This window comes from Ipomoea nil, unplaced genomic scaffold, assembly GCF_001879475.1.
Source record: "Ipomoea nil cultivar Tokyo-kokei standard unplaced genomic scaffold, Asagao_1.1 scaffold0980, whole genome shotgun sequence".
Classification (NCBI taxonomy): domain Eukaryota; kingdom Viridiplantae; phylum Streptophyta; class Magnoliopsida; order Solanales; family Convolvulaceae; genus Ipomoea; species Ipomoea nil.
The window spans coordinates 2,620,259-2,637,948 of record NW_017617408.1 but is presented as its reverse complement, the minus strand read 5'-3'; the positions used below and the strand labels follow the sequence as shown (position 1 = coordinate 2,637,948).

General features: G+C 33.2%; 2 protein-coding genes across 2 annotated transcripts; one reads left to right on the top strand and one right to left on the bottom strand.

Annotated features, from left to right (window-relative positions):
• Window positions 1-12,228: 12,228 nt before the first annotated feature.
• On the bottom strand, window positions 12,229-14,084 carry LOC109179878 (anthocyanin 5-aromatic acyltransferase-like). Its single transcript, XM_019329354.1, has 2 exons — window positions 13,675-14,084; window positions 12,229-13,551 (listed from the first exon to the last, which is right to left on the bottom strand). The coding sequence occupies exons 1-2, from the start codon at window positions 14,012-14,014 to the stop codon at window positions 12,644-12,646; spliced, it is 1,248 nt and encodes a 415-aa protein (XP_019184899.1). The 5' UTR covers window positions 14,015-14,084; the 3' UTR covers window positions 12,229-12,643.
• A 1,093-nt stretch (window positions 14,085-15,177) lies between these two features.
• LOC109179811 (pentatricopeptide repeat-containing protein At2g29760, chloroplastic-like) lies at window positions 15,178-15,926 on the top strand. The gene is made up of 2 exons (XM_019329291.1): window positions 15,178-15,251; window positions 15,293-15,926. The coding sequence occupies exons 1-2, from the start codon at window positions 15,178-15,180 to the stop codon at window positions 15,924-15,926; spliced, it is 708 nt and encodes a 235-aa protein (XP_019184836.1).
• The last annotated feature ends 1,764 nt before the right edge of the window (window positions 15,927-17,690 follow it).

Genomic DNA, 17,690 nt, shown 5'->3' with positions numbered 1-17,690 from the left:
TCTCTTCATAATGGGAGGCCAGAAGCTTCCGAATTAATGTGAGAACTCCCCTTAAGCTTGTGAAAAGAGTAAAAGGTCTGCAAGTAAAAAAAATGGCACTTGTATAGACAGAAATGTTGGGCCGTACGGCTAGGTACTTAAATAGACGATCTATTTTTTTTTTTCAATCCGCACACTTATGAAAAGGTCATTTTTACATGTTTTGAATGTCATTAACTTTGCGTTAGATTATATTTATATCTAACCTGTGATATTAGAGTTCCATACCTATGCATAGTTGATTAGCTATGTGCTTCATAATTCATATGCTATTACCAATGCATAGTTCCATACCTATTCATGCTATTGCCTATAATAATAATTATATATATGTCAATGGAATATTATTAATGACAGACTATAATAAGCATGTAGTATAATACTCATCCATTGCCTTAAATTTGAGAGCATTTGTTTGCTCAAATTTGTGACCATGGTAAACATCATAAAAGAGAATTTGTTGAGTTTACTCTCAATGGTAACAATTATCTGCTATAGACCATATATGTTGAGACTTATCTCGCTCTTATATATGATCATTACAACTCAGAGTTACATTCTAGAAAATATTGTTAAGAGCATATCAGAGTATGTGGTAACTTTTTCTTGGGTTGTGTACCATAAAACAGTGACATATTTTTGTTAAGGTGCACTTGTCGTTGCTAAGCCTTAGCTTGCATGTGATAACAATTTAAATGCTATGTCCTAAATGTGGTGAGCTTTGTTAATGCCTATGATTTCAAAATTAAAGCTCTCAATTTTGAATATATATTTGCCCATAAATAAATTAAGAGCTCTGATTTTACTATTTCACTCCTTAGACCAAACCTTAATAGTGAATGTCCATTTTACTATGTCACATATTCCATATTATATTAATCCCTGAAGGATTGCTTTGGTCAATAAATTGTTATGATCTTCCTTTGACCAAATTTAAAAATTTAGGATGTTTATTTCGTCTTTGAATGTGACTAGTACAATATAATATCGTTACGCAAGTGAATCTTTATAAGCACTTTGTACATAGTGCAAGTCTCATTGTTTTCTAAACTAGTCATCTTGTACTCCAGTAGCAGTACATGCATGACGAACTTATACTAAGTATTTTGAATGTCATTGTTTTTAAAAGACATCAAAAACTTTATTTTTGTGGGAATATAAACTTTGAGTTTTAAATCTTCCCCACTTGACAATGTGTTTTGGTCAATGGACTATTTTTTTAATAAGGTCGGAAATTAACGACTCATGACTCGTAAATGAAGTTTGCAACTTCTATTTTTAATGCTATGCTACTATGCAAAAATGCTATGTATGTGCTTAACCGCCAAAAGTGAGTCATATCATGTTGGATTGTTGGTTTGCCTGAAGCAAACAAATTGTTAATATTTGATGATATTTCAACATCTATACCTCTTTTGGCGTTTAATCTCCCTAAGATTGTCGAATGTTTCACTCATTTTGTTCAATGTGTATGCTTGCCATATATAATTTTATATCTCACTTGTGGTAAATTTCATATACATTTGAGAACTTATTGTGTTGCCGATAATCTTTACATTTCAGAGACCCATTTCTTTAATTATGGCATGAGCAATTGGGCCACTTAGGGCAAATATAATGAGTTAGATATTAGAATTTCTTATGCACATGAGTATTTTATAGAGCATGTGTGAAGGAGAAATTATCAAATTATCTGTTTTGGAGATATACTTTTGTTTTAAATCCAAATCTAACTCACTGCATATCAAAATAAACATTTCCCTAGTACATGGTTTCAAAATAAACATTTCCCTATCTGCGTTATTATATATAGTGCGTAGTCTATATCAATATATCACCATCACAGCGCACCTCTAAAAAGGCTACCAAAGAAGCCTCTGTCTCTTGATTAATTAATACCAAGAGCACATGATAGGAGATCAATACATATCCTTAGTACGCTGACTGCATACTTAATTAATGAAGATCGTTTCTCGGTATTAGGGGGAGATAAGAGTTCAAATTTAATAGAATGCCAAGAAATTTCATAAAATGAAAATATCTTCATTATTTAAATCCATGTACTAGTTAAGACTGAACTAGAAGTTCAGAAGATAGTCTATTTGCGATATTAGCAAATAAATCTGCCAAATACATCATACTGATCATAAAAGACTGACTAGGTCCCGTGTATTTTCCCCAACTAGGACCAAATATATCTACCGGTACTCCTTGACACAAAGTGTTGGAGATCTATCGGTATATGTAAGAGATAAAGAATCATTATACTAGATCTAGTAAATAAATATTGTCACTCTTGAAAAAGCTTGAATAATTATGTCTTGGAGACGTTCGTCCAGATGACGAAAAGCCCTAGTCAATCTATAGGTGCACCAAACAAACACAATACTAGGGATGCGGGACAACCAGATGTGATCTGAATAAGTTCTGGGAAATGTCTAGAATCTGGAATCTGGTAAACTTAAATATTGCCATAAACAATTATAAATATGGGAGAGATTTATGAAATTATTATAGTTGTCGACAACACAATAGCCTGTACAAATTGCTCCATTATATGATAATCTGGATCCAGAGTTATGCACCGAAAGTGCCATGACTATTTAACGTATAAAGGAGCAATTAAGGCATAGCTCGACTCGTTAATTATCAATAATTCTCTTTATAACAATACATCGTTGAGAGTTAACCCCGAAGGTTACAAGTGAGTGTGTGCACGAAAGAGAAAATCCTATATATAATAAAGCCATATGGTCTTGTGAAAATTAAATGGTGATAATCAACATTTAATTTTCACAAGACCATAATAATATTGTTAATTATAATAACAATAACAATAATAATAATAATAATAATAATAATAATAATAATAATAATAATTGCAACAATAATAATGATAATATATATATATATATATATATATATATATATATATATATATATATATATATATATATATATATATTTATTTATTTATTTATTTATTTATTTATATTTCAATTTTTACTGGCAAATTATTCTGTGAACGATGGTCCACATAATTGTATGGATCATGAATATCAAATACATTTTTAATATATTAAAAATACATTATTTTTATATTGAAAGTACCTTACATACATATATAATGTACCCTTAGTATATTTAAAATATACTTTTTATTGCATGCAACCCCAAAGTTCATAAGTTTGAAATTAATATATGACATAGCTAGGCGGCCTAATATTTAAGATTGTTGATGTGCATATTGAGGACTACGGAGACAAAGATGCGTTATTCGTGGATTCATCGGATATTATCTAACAACACTCTCCAACTTAATTGACGTGAAGTAGGCTTAGTAACATTAAGATTATATTCTCGAATTATTAGTTATCATCTTTTATTGATTACACACTTAATTCAATAGTATTTGGAAGAAAAAATCAATGTTCGAACTAAGATTGTGATTTTGGTTTTTAAAGGTCAATTGCATGTTGCTACATCTAGAGTTAGAAATCTCAAAGGTCTAAAAATTTTGATCCATGGTGACTCTAAAATTGTAATTCAATTACTATTGTACTTTACTAAGTTCTTAAAAATTTGTAATATTAAATACTATGTACTAAATTTTTAAATATAGTTTAAGATTTGTAGTAATCACCACCTTAAATATTATTTTAATTGTAAATATATTTATGTTCATAATTTTATCATAGGAATTCACACATAATAATTATTAAATAACAAAAATTATATATATGAATAAACCTCATATAGAGTATATTTTTATAACATATTTTTCGTGCATCGCACGGGACAAATACTAGTAAGAATAATGAGGTGATATGATATAAAACGAGTTTGTAGTCCTATGGGTTCACGCAGATACCCTTGATTGATTTTAATCAAACATATTTTCCCACGATAAATGGCATTAAGTTCCGCTACATCATTGACAGAATAATAAATTAGATATGCAACTAATATTAAATTCAAAAGTCCCCGAATGATTTTAAGTTCTAAAAATGAGAAAAAGTGAAAATCGCACATTAAAATATTAAGGTCTTTATAGGACCTGAAATAGTTAATATTTATTTTGAGAAATCCCTGATGGATTTATAATTCCCGAAATGAGAATTTTAAGTGTCATTATATTACTCTTTAAAGGGTTGCGAATGGAGTTAATATCCTCATTGAAGGAATAATATGTACCATTGTGTGCTCGATAAAGGGTTGATAATGAACTTATTTATTAATTATTATTTATTATCTAAGTCAATATTGATGGTGGAAAACATCAATGAAATATATAAAGGGTTTGATGATGTCAGCCCATATCTAAAGACGGAGATTTTGAAACAAAAGCCTGGGAAAGCTAAGTATTATCTCAACTCCAGAAGATAGAGTTTTTCCTTGAAGAAATTTTTATACACCAGTTAGTCAATATATGATTTTGATTGGATATTTAGACAAACAAATATATAATGGCTACTTGGGTACTGGCTATTACTTTTGTACCTTCATAATGCCAAGTTCCAAAATTGGTTGTACTATTTTTACCCCATTGCCCCATAGAGGGTCAATAAAAGGATATATAATGAAATCCTTTTGACTAGATACTATGATATTAATATTATACCACGTGAACTCCAGAAGAGTCACGAGATTATTATAGAGTATATTTATTCAAATGACAGTTGTATATATTTATTTACAAAATCCCTCTATACAGTTTGGAAATTTAATGTATGGGAATTAAAGATTGTTATCTTGAGGGGGAGTATCATTTTACATGAATCAATCCTGAAGATTGGGCCTTAGATGACTAACGGCTATACTCTTTTCCTTAGTAAAGTTTTTCCCCACGAGGTTTTTCCTTAAATCTAAGGTTTTTAATGGGGCAGCTAATCTAAAGAGAATACACATACATCATGCACTCTTTTGCTCAACTAGTTTTTTCCCACCGGGTTTTCTAGTGAGGTTTTAACGAGACATGAGTATGATATAGTAATGTAAATTGGAAAAAGTGCAAAATAATTGCTTAAGTAGACAAACCCCAAAATCCTGAAGATTATGTTGATTGTGCCCTGAAGGTTTTGGTTGTACTCTTTTTCCCTTAACTAAGTTTTTCCCACAGGGTTTTCTTAAGTTAAGATTTTTAATGAGACAATCAGTATATTATATGTTCTTACAAATATCATGTACTCTTTTCTTCAACTAGATTTTTCCCACGAGATTTTCCTATTGAAGTTTTTAACGAGGCATGAATATATATATATATATATATATATATATATATATATATATATATATATATATATATATATATATATATATATATATATATATATATATATATATATATATATATATATATACTCTTTTGTCTAGGTTTTTCCCACAGGGTTTTCCTAGCAAGTTTTGAAGAGGCATGATCATATCAAATAATGTCCAAGGGGGAGTGTTATAAATATTATTAATGTGGATATTATTATATATATGGTAGCAGTTGTAACTGATAAGGTTACCACCTTTTATATGTATTCATTACCTTATATTTGTAATACCTTTGTATAAGTATTCGGCATGATGAATGAGAATCTTAACCTTCCCTCTCCTCTCTTTGTCTATTCTAATATTCTTACAACAACTCAGTATTTATTATAATTTAGGGAAAATGACACTTTTTCCCCCTGAGTTATATACTTATAGTCATTTTCCCCCCTCAATTATTTAGGTAAGCACATTAGCCCCCTCAATTATTCTAAAAGTGGTGATTTTTCCCCCTGATATATTAAATTGACATTTCTACCCTTAAAGTAAACATTTTATTTATTTTACTTCTCCAACAAATTATCGCGTATACGTAGGGATGACCACGGTTCAGATCAAACTGAATCGGACACTATAGCAATTGAAAAAGTTTCCGGTTATGATTCAGATCTAGAACCTAATATTTGGATTTCAATTTATTAAAATTATGAATAAAAAAATTGGATCTTGAACCGTGAATCGGCGGTTCTGGATCCGGTTCGCGATTTTGAACCGTCTTTATTTTAAAATTTTATTTTTTATTTTAAATAGTCTAAATTCAACAATAAATGTATTTTATTTTTTCAGTTCGGAACATGAATCGTCCGTTCCGGTTTGCGATTTTAATAAACTCTAAATATCGAGTTTCGATTATAAATTGTAATTGGAATATTTCGGTTTGGTTGCTATAGTGTTTGTTTGGTTTGAACCAAATTATTGTCAAAATTTGTTGGAGAAGGAAAATAAATGAAATATTTATTTTAAATATTTATTTTAAGGGTAAATATGTCCATTTAACATTTCAGGGGGGAAAATAGCCACTTAAATAATTCAAGGAGAGAAAGTACTATAAGTATATAACTTAGGGGGAAGAAGTGTCATTTTCCCTATAATTTATAATAGAGACATGAGAAATAAAAATTGAATGCTTCAAGTTTTCAACCATCCCCAATTGTTATACAATGGGTTAGAATCCACAAAACATTATGAACCCTAATATATTATATATAAAACAAGTCACATACGCATAATATTTATAATATCATTGTCCGGAGAGAAAATTCATAACTCAGCCAAAGTTCATTAATTCAGTCTAACCACATCCAGACAAGGGAAGAAGGTTTCAGTAAATTGACAGCAAATATAAAACTAAGACAATTATTTTGGTAGGGCCGGCCATGCCGGCTATTCTAATTACTAATAGTCAAATACACTGGATGATGTGTGAATGGTGTTAGGTGGCTTTCCAAGTGATATCTATCTACTATGTATCTGAATGCTAAACAGAACTTAAGGACTCAAGTGTTAGGTTCATATCCACACCTAGACCTGGCAATTCGTGTATACGGGTCTGTTAATGGGTCGACACGATAACGACACGAACACGATAAGGCTAAACACGGACACGACACGTTATGGTTAACGAGTTTAAATTTTTAACACGAACACGAACACGATTTGTTAACGGGTTGAACGGGTTGACACGATAGACACGTTTTGTTAACAGATTTCAAGTCGTGTCAACACAATATGACACGAAACCAGTTTAAACCCGCTATTTCTATTAATATATATATTTTTTTTAAAAAAAAAACTAAAATTTAAAGTTAAGTTCTATAAAAAATAAATAAAACCTACAGTTCAATCATCAAACAAACTAAAAAATATTCAATCCATAACATTCATAAAATGATAAAATAACATCGAAAAATCATAATTAAAGGAGTCCATGTAAATACTAAAGTCAAATGTGGAAATGGGCAGAACCTTTTGCCTGATGAGGTTAGGAGCAGGAGCAAACACTTGGCCTGAAGAGCAAGAACACTTGTTCTGAAGAGCAAGATGCTCAATTCGGAAGAGCAGGAGAAAGAGCAAGATGCTCATTTCAGGAGAAAGAGCAAGATGAAGTTGCAGGAGAGGGTTTGCTATAAATAGGCAACTCCTCTTCTTCCAATCTCATCCCATTCCATCATGAATTCTCCCATTAGCATAGCAAAATATAGAGAGTAGAATAGAGAGTTATATTTGTAATTCCTATTTGTAATATCCTTTTGCCAATACAGAAAATCCTTCTTCAAATTGCCTTTATTTTGTGTATGATTTATTTTAAATCTTACACTAGAAATATTCTCATTATTCCCGGTCCGAATTGCCGCTGGTATTTTAGTGTTGTGAACCGCATCGATCCTAACAGTCCATACTAGTTTTTAGAATCAAATTGAACACAACACAAATTCAAATTTCTAATTGTTGAATGGTGTAGGATCTTGGCCTAATGTAGTAAATTCATCCTTAGTCATGTTCATAATATCTTTTCTAATCTCATTCATGACCATGGTTCTTACCTAAATGACAATGGTTCTTAGCGGGTTACAAACATGTTTAGTAAACGGGTTCGTGTTAACGGGTTAACACGATAATATTAACGGGTTAAACGGGTTCTTAATATGTTTAACGGGTTGACCCGTTAAGACACGAAATATAACGGATCCTTAACGGGTCAACCCGTTAAGGACCCGGGACACGTTAACGCTAAACACTAACCCGTTATTTTTGTGTCCGGTTTCGTGTCGTGTTAACGGGTCGTGTCCATAATTGCCAGGTTTATCCACACCCACCCCCCTAAACACATTTTGCTTTTTCCTTTTAACATTGAGACAACATTCTAACAATGCACATCACTCAATTTCTTGAGGTCAATGCTAGAACAATTCATATCATTTCAAAAAGAGAAAACAATTCTGAGCGTCTAAATTAGCAGTATTTGTAAATTGTAAAAGGAAACAAAGATTTTTTTTTATCTACAACACTGGGGAGAAAAGGAACTCCAAAAACCCCTATAGCAACACTGGGGCTTAGCTCATTGGTTTAGTAGATAGCATTTGGAAGAAGAGACCAAGGTTCGAACTAATGCTCTGTCAGGCCCTTGAGGTTTAAAATTCAATCTTTTCGGGAGAAGAAATTAAGAGACTTTTCTTTGCTGGTAGCAATAGAGTACAAGGTTAGAGTGTTAGACAGTAATGTACAGGCATTTTAGGACCTATGAGTAAGTTGAGATATATCCTACAATTTACCTCCCAAATTTGTTACATCGTAGATGACATAAAGAGCAAAGATCAGTAATTTTAGATTAATTATATCTCCATTACATATATGCCTGGTTTGGTAAGATGGATTATATATGATTGTGACTTGAGAGTACAAACGCCATTCTTGGCTGAAAAAAAAAAGGATTGGTTAGAATTGCATAAAAAAATTTGTACTACATTTTTTAAACCACCTAAATGTAGTCAGAAAAAGAAAAATCATGTAAACGAAAAATAATTTTTCCTTCTCTTTCTTAAATTTTAGCCTTTCTTAACCACCCAAAAAAGTTGTTGAAAAATAAATTTTTTACCATGATAAAAATTAACAACCACCTATAAAAAAACATAGTCAAAAATTCCAACCACTTTTCGACCACCACCAACGATGGTTGAAAAAAAAAATAGTCGAAAATAGGCAATTTTTCACGGGTAGATGAAATAAATCAATTGTTTTATGAAAATAGTATCCATTAAAAACATAAATGATCAACATACATGAAACAAATCTGAGTCCTATGAAAATAGTTCCCAATAAATAAATAAATAATCTTGTATAATCTAAATAATTTGTTTTTATGAAATTGTAAATTAATCCAATTTAGGTCAGATTTGTTAAAAACGAAATTATTAAAAAAAAATAAATAAAAAATTGGTCAAAATTACACTAATGTAAGAAAATTTGATGCTAAATTACAGGCTTTTAACACACGTTTGACACCAACACACCCAAATGGACGAATAATCTCTTTTAAGTTTAATCTAAAATCAACGACTTGGATCTTCACAAATCACATGATAATATTTGATCTATCATCATATCTTACAATCATCATGCAGGGCTACTACCAAACATACATATACACAACAAGAGTCATAAATAGTAGGAACAAGAGGAGTTGTTATACCATGGACCAGGGACCCTGGTCCTAACCGACGTATAAATTGTATATTTTTAGTATTGAAATTATGAATTTCTAGATTATAAATTATGTTTTTAAGTCAAAACACATAACTGTAGAAGAGAATTTGTGAATACAATACAGGGTCATCAAATCTTAATCTGTTAATATTTGGTGACTGTAATATTTGAAAGGAACTTGTAAATACAAAACAAGATAATCAATTACATATATGTTAACATTGTGTGTTCATAGTATACAAATTATGAATTTTTAAAACGCAAATTATAAACATTTAGTATGTAAATTATGAATATTTAGACCCAAGTCCACCTTGACCCAGGTCCATAAAATAATTTGCAGAACAAGAGTTAATCTATAATAGATAAGGGCATTATGAGTTGAAGATGCTTACGGATAATGCATGGATTTAGGCTGAATATGGTATGCGCAAAGCCATTCTCGGAGCCAACCAAGGCCTTTGACAATAGTTATGCTGTGCAACCGAATGTACCATGCGCATGGTGCATACGATGCAAAACGACGTCGTTTTGACTAAAAACACGTGTCCCACTTTAAAAAAAAAAAATCAGGTTCGATTCTCGGCAATAACATTATTGTGGATATATAGTTATGAATTTCTGGATATATAGTTATAAATTTGTGGATATATAGTTATGAATTTATGGATATTTAGTTCATTCATTGTGGATATTTAGTTCATTCATTGTAGATATTTACTTTATTCATTCACTGTGGATATATATTTATGAATTTCTGGATATATAGTTATGAATTTATGGATATTTAGTTCATTCATTGTGGATATTTAGTTCAATCATTGTGGATATTTAGTTCATTCATTGTGGATTTTTACTTCATTCATTCATTCATTGTGAATTTTTACTTCATTCATTCACTGTGGATATATAGTTATGAATTTGTGGATATATAGTTATGAATTTCTGGATATATAGTTATGAATTTCTGGATATATAAAAATGCTATTGCCGGAAATCGAACCTGATTTCTTTTTTAAGTGGGGTGCGTTTTTTTAACCAAAACGGCGCCGTTTTGCAACCGTATGCACCTTGCAAGGTGCATTCGGTTGCACAGCATAATTTGCGGGCCTTTGAGCACAAATTATGCCCTGGACCCGTGTTCACAATGTATTGTGGACACGAGTCCAAAACGACGTCGTTTTTAAGAAAAACGCGTCATTCCAGTTAAATTTTTTTTTTTTTTTTGATTTTGTCTCGCCGTTAACGGCGTTATTCATTTGTGCCATTATGAATGTAAAGTTATGAGATTATGAATGTAAGTTATAAAATTATAAATACAGAATTCTGACATTATTAACTTACAATTATGAACATATAGTGATAAAATTATGAACATAGAGCTCTAAAATTGTGAACATGGAGCTTCGAAAATTATGATTTTACAGTTATTGAATTATGAATGTACAGTTACGAAATTATGAATGTACAGTTATGCAATTATGAATGTACAGTTATGCAATTATGAATGTACAGTTATGTAATTATGAACACAGAGCTCTGACATTATGAACTTACAATATGAACATATAGTGATAAAATTATGAACATAGAGCTCTAAAATTGTGAACATAGAGTTTCGAAAATTATGAAGTTACAGTTATTGAATTATGAATGTACAGTTACGGAATTATGAATGTACAATTATGGAAGTATGAATGTACAATTATTGAATTATGAACATAGAGGTATGACATTATGAACTTACAATTATGAACCAATAGTAATAAAATTATGAACATATACTCCTATAACGAATCTGAAATGAAAAAAAAAAAAAAAAAAAAAAAAAAGAGATAACAGTCCAGCATGCATGCATAAAATTTCTTAGGCCACATTAAATTAATTGTTTGCTCTTGTAATACTATAAATCATAATCTTTGCCCGCATGGGTAGCTCAACTGGTCATAGAGGTGAAACTTTGGAAGAATGACCAGGGATCAAGTCTCACCAGAGTCTCACCAGCGGCAGTGTGGGAGCAACCTCTCAAAGTGAGGGGGGCTCCTTGTGATTAATGTTCAGTTGAGTCACCATGATTTACAACCTCCCACCGCTCTGTCGGGCCATGTTCAGTTGAGTCACCATGATTTACAACCTCCCACCGCTCTGTCGGGCCCTTAAGGTTGGGGTTCAGCCTTGGAAGAATAAATCATAATCTTTATAATGAATAAATAAAAAGGGGGGAAAATGGGCAGAATATATTCTTTATATCTCAAGTAGAGATAATACAATATATGACATTACCCTTAGAGTCTTAACACACTGCATATGGCAAATTATTGTTTAGGTAGACCACAACAAAAAAGTACATTTTTAATATACTAAATGTACATTATTTTTGTAGTGAATGTACATTATTTTATAGTATAAGAAATATGGTCCACACAACTTGTATGGACCATGGTCCACACAATAATGATGGCACTACATATACTGTGAGCAGAAAGAAAAAATACCCAATTCATCAAGATGGTGATATTCCAAATATTTGCTTTTAAATTTAATATTTTAAAACATTTTAATGAGCAATTACCCCAGTTGGGACCTCAGGGTGAGGAAGAAGTCAACAATACAGCTAAACGTACTAGAAGCAGATCAATATATTTATAATATCATTGTCGGGAGAGAAAATTCATAACTCAGCCAAAGTTCATTAATTCAGTCTAACCATATCCAGACAAGGGGAGAAGGTTTCAGTAAATTGACAACAAATATAAAACAATCACAATTATTTTGGTAGGTGGCTTTCCAAGTGATATCTATCTACTATGTATCTGAATGCTAAACAGAACTTAAGGACTCAAGTGTTAGGTTCATATCCACACCCACCCCCTAAACACATTTTGCTTTTTCCTTTTAACATTGAGACAACATTCTAACAATGCACATCACTCAATTTCTTGAGGTCAATGCTAGAACAATTCATATAATTTCAAAAAGAGAAAACAATTCTGAGCGTCTAAATTACCAGTATTTGTAAATTGTAATAGGAAACAAAGATTTTTTTTATCTACAACACTGGGGAGAAAAGGAACTCCAAAAACCCCTAGAGGTTTCTAAGACCATCAGCAAAGATGGTAGAAAAAGCATCCATTTTAGTTCTGGGCATTGCCAAGCCAATCTCAATATCACCTTCAGAATCCCTGCCCTTGCAAATAGACATAACATTACCACCATCTATAGTAACAAATTCCACCTTCTCCGGCTTTCCCCACCCGAAATCTGCAGCATATATATCTAGCCTTGGATATCCAGCAACTGCAACTCCCCTCTGTGGGTCTGATTTTTTAAGCTCTGATAACCAAACTTCCCCATTCAAAATCCACTCTTGATCATTTACTCTTTTCTGAATTGTTTCTCCGATCAATTCAGCAGCAGTTAAAAAACCTTCACTTCCAACTAATATTCCAAGCTTTGATTTCACAAAGTAGCGTACTAAACAATTTCCAAAGAAACTATCTGGAAGTGGTGGGTTCAAGCGACTCCTACAATCGGCTACATAACTGAAATATTCAATTTTGTTATCTTCCGATTGCTCCCCTATCGCCACGCTTGCTTTCACCAAGCTAGTCCATACATAAGCACATGTTACGGTGAAGGCTGATATATGAACTTCTCTTGCTCTTTGTCTGGCTGCAACTAAATTTTTGAGCTTTTCAATGTCTCTCCACCGCATGATAAACGTAGCCCGAACCTTATTGATTCGAGGGGGTGAAATTTCAGCTTCAGATAGTTCAACCTTAGCCTCTTTCTTCATTTCTTCAAACATTAGATCCCCTACCCCATAGGGATCGTTGACTATTGACCGGTCATAAAATTGGGCAGATTTCTCTGCTATGAATTCTAAATCTCCACCTAGTTTGCTGACCATAGCCCACGCCATAGCAAAGCTCATCATCGTGTTTCCATCCCCAGCAACATGGTGATGAGTAGTGCCAATACATAGGCCAAAGCCTGGAAAAAGTGTCACTTGAACAGCTAAGACGGGGACTACTATCTGTGCACCCCCTATATGTTTTTCTTCTGTTAATCTTGGTACAAAAGGGTAAAAGTCATTCACATCACGCGGATGGTTACCTACAAGTGAATTGAAGTCATCACCAGACTCTGCGAAGGTGATAGAAACAGAGTCCCCAGGCATGTAACGTAGCTCAGGCTTGATGCAAGAATCTGAAGGAGAAACCAAGTTGCCGGCCAGGGGAAGAAAGTGTGTGAGGGTTAGGGAGAGGGAGCTTACTAGTTTTGGGCATATGGTCTCAATGAAAGTATCCCTGGAAATGGGAAGCCTGTAGAACAGCACGCGTCGCATGATCCGGTAGATAAACAGCCATGGCATGTCAAAAAAGGTTAGGGGGAGTGACATCTCGGTGGCGTTACCTGCCGGTGCCACTTGAACACGGCTGATCACAGTTGCCATTGAAGAAGATTGGAAAGTGGATACCAGATAACTATTGTCAAAATTGTTAAGAGTTGCTGACTCAAATGGTAACGGAACAATTGTTATGCTATGGACATGCTGGACACGGCTAAGAGTGCCGTGTTATCTTATCTTCTTCTTCTTTTTTTTTTTTTCTTTTTTTTTTTTTTTTTTTTTTTGTTAATTTCAGACTGCTTCGTAGGAGTATATGTTTATAATTTTATTATTATATGTTCATAATGGTAAGTTTATAATGTCAGAGCTCTATGTTCATAATTTCATAACTGTACATTCATACTTCTATAACTGTACATTCATAATTCCGTAACTATACATTCATAATTCAATAACTGTAACTTCATAATTTTCGAAGCTCTATGTTCATAATTTTACCACTATATGTTCATATTGTAAGTTCATAATGTCAGAGCTCTGTGTTCATAATTTCATAACTGTACATTCATAATTTCATAACTGTACATTCATAATTGCATAACTGTACATTCATAATTCCGTAAGTGTACATTCATAATGCAATAACTGTAAAATCATAATTTTCAAAGTTCGATGTTCACAATTTTAGAACTCTATGTTCATAATTGTAAGTTCATAATGTCAGAGCTCTGTGTTCATAATTTTATAACTTACATTCATAATTCCATAACTGTACATTCATAATCCCATAACTGTACATTCACAATGACACAAACGAATAACGTCGTTAATGGCATTAACGACGAGACAAAATTAATTTTTTTTAACTGAAATGACGCATTTTCCCTGAAAACGATGTCGTTTTGAACTCGTGTCCATGATGCATTGAAGACACGAGTCCACTGCATAATTTGCGGTAACGGAAAGCATAGGCTTATGCTTATCCATTAGGCAATGTATTTTATATCAATCAATGCAAGTTAGTTAAATTAATTAATTCACAAGTTGTTCATTAAAAGAGTTAATCAACGATTTGGTCCCTCCATTATTGTCAAACTGTGAATGTAGTCCTTTAATTTTTTATTCATCGATTTAGTCCCCGAAAATAATTGTTTTTAGTCGATTTAGTCCCTCCGGTCGTCTTCCGTCAACAAACCGGCGAGAACTCCGATTTAGCGGGGGCATTTTGGTCTTTTCTTGTCTTCAACCCTCTTCTTGGCGAACCTGTCATGATAGATGGTTGCGGTGGAGAAGAAAATGGGGTTGAATGGAAATCCGAGGACTTGACAGTGCTAGCTATCAGGCTAGAAAAGGCGAAAGAGTGTTAGCCTGCAAAACCTGAAGAGGAAACCAGAGAGAAGTAAAGCTGGAAGAAGAAGGAGAAAGAAGACTTGCTACACTGATTCAAAGATGTCCGAATCTGAGAGTTCTCCACCAAATCCATGGCCATGTCCTCACTTGCCCGCTTCTCTCTACCTCTTCCCTCTCCTTTCTTCTCGCCAAGATCCTCACGTTCGCCGCTCTTTCGTCGCGCGGCAGCCTGGGCTATGCGAAGCAGCTCGTCTCCCGAATCCCAAACCCAGGAATTTACTCTTATAATTCCCTCATCAGAGGGTTCTTGGAGTCTCAAACATCATCCCCTGAACCCATTTTCATTTTCAAGAGACTGCTCAGGAAAAATTACCCAAGATCAAACACTTTCAACAAGCATGTTGTACAGTCTGGGCATGGATCCAGCCCCTTCGTTCAGACCTCATTGCTGAATTTCTACGCCAAGTGTGAGGAGATTGAGCTGAGCGAGAAGGTGTTCGATGAAATTACTGAGAGAAATGTGGTCGCTTGGAGCGCGATGATCAGTGGGTATTCCAGGCTCGGGATGGCCAATCAGGCTTTGGATTCGTTCAGGGAAATGCAGAAGGCCGGCATTTCGCCTGATAGGGTCACACTGGTGAGCGCCACTTCTCAAGAAGGGAATTGAGAATGATCTTGAACTTAATACTTCATCTTCCTCTTCATCTTCATCTTCATCTTCATCTTTCCCTTCTCGACAATCCTCTGTTGCTTGATTTTCCGGTAAATCCTTCCGCTCTTAATTCTTAGTTGGATCTTTACACCGTAAGTAATTCTTAGAGTTTCCGGCGAAGAAACACCATCGGTTTTCGCTCTCCATGATTCCGGCGATCTGATCAGACCAAGAAGAGGGTTGAAGACAAGAAAAGACCAAAATGCCCCTACTAAATCGGAGTTCTCGCCGGTTTGTTGACGGAAGACGATCGGAGGGACTAAGTCGACTAAAAACAATTATTTTCGGGGACTAAATTGATGATTAAGGAATTAAAGGACTACATTCACAGTTTGGCAATAATTGAGGGACCAAATCGTTGATTAACTCTTCATTAAAATAAAGGTTTGATGAGTTCAAATGTCTTATATATTACTTATTGTATTATTAAACTTATTATAATTAATTGGATTGATTATATTTAAGGGGGTGTTTGGTAAATAGTTGTTAGCTGAATGGGTTGGTGAGTTTGACTAGTTAGTAACATTAGCTGATTGTAGAAAAGTATTTGATAAATTAGATGTTAGCTGATTACTGATTACCTGCAAAATAACTTTATCAAAAAACTGATTGAAAAAAATTACTTTTGAACAATTTTTTGAATTTTAATATTTTGGAGCAATAAACTGTTAAAAAAATTAATTAGTCAAACACTTTCATATTGATTGTTTAACTACGTTAAACGGCTAACAGTGATCAAATAAGCCAAAATTGCCCAATTATGTTACCAAAACCCCCCTAAATCTTGTAACTATTGGTCATTACTTAATGTATACCCTTCTTTAACTTTTCCAAATGTCATCTTCTAATGGTTATCCTCCTTACTGAATCGATCCAACAAAGCTTAGATATACACGTTGATTGACTATTTCAATGATGCAAAAGTTTAACCTGAGATCTTTGCGATTTACCGAATAGAAGAAGTTTTTTTTACCTGAGGAGCAGAGTTCTGAAAAGTAATATTCTCAGCAATAAAATCTTCTCCTTCCACTATTGTGCTCCCGCACCCAAATGTCCCAGTTCCGATCACTCTCGGCGTCTATTTACAATAGAGTCATCAGGAAAACAACATAAATGGAATGGGAATGAGATGCTGCTCCGCATGGAATCTAACAGCTTTGGGATCTGGATAGTCCACTTTTCTCAACGCCCAAGGGTGCTTGATAAAATGGTATCCAGAAATCAGAATCAACCCAGAAAATTGAAACCCGAGAGAAACTGAGCTGAATTTAAAACTTTGAAATTCTGAATTTATGGCATTGGTCGGTTGGAAAATCTATGGCATTGGTCATTGGAAAGTGGAGCATTATTACGTGGAGCACAATGGGCTATAACTATAAATAAAAATACATTATTTTATGGGTGTTGCTATTTGCATCACCCTTTGGTCAAAAGTAGGTATAAAGTATCTTGAAATTATAAAAAGGTGAAAACTTTTAATAATTACATAGGTGGTGTAAATAGTCAAATGGGAGTTCATTTTGCTATTTGCACCACCTTGGTCAAACCTCATTTATGAGGTGTAATTAATAATTTTTTAATTTAAAATTTAATTAAGAGAAAATTATACTTTTTCCCCTTAAGTTATATACTTATAGTACTTTTTATCCCCGAATTATTCATGTTAGCATATTAGCCCCCTCAATTATTCTAAAAGTGACGATTTCTCCCCCCTGATAT

Bases quoted from the DNA above. Each gene is read 5' to 3' on its own strand.
- LOC109179878 (XM_019329354.1), bottom strand. From the start codon at position 14,014: ATGGCAACTGTGATCAGCCGTGTTCAAGTGGCACCGGCAGGTAACGCC. The intron at 13,552-13,674 runs GTAACCATCCGC...CACTTTTTCCAG, and splicing joins TGACTTCAATTCACTTGTAG to GCTTTGGCCTATGTATTGGC.
- LOC109179811 (XM_019329291.1), top strand. From the start codon at position 15,178: ATGATAGATGGTTGCGGTGGAGAAGAAAATGGGGTTGAATGGAAATCC. The intron at 15,252-15,292 runs GCTAGAAAAGGC...CAAAACCTGAAG, and splicing joins TTGACAGTGCTAGCTATCAG to AGGAAACCAGAGAGAAGTAA.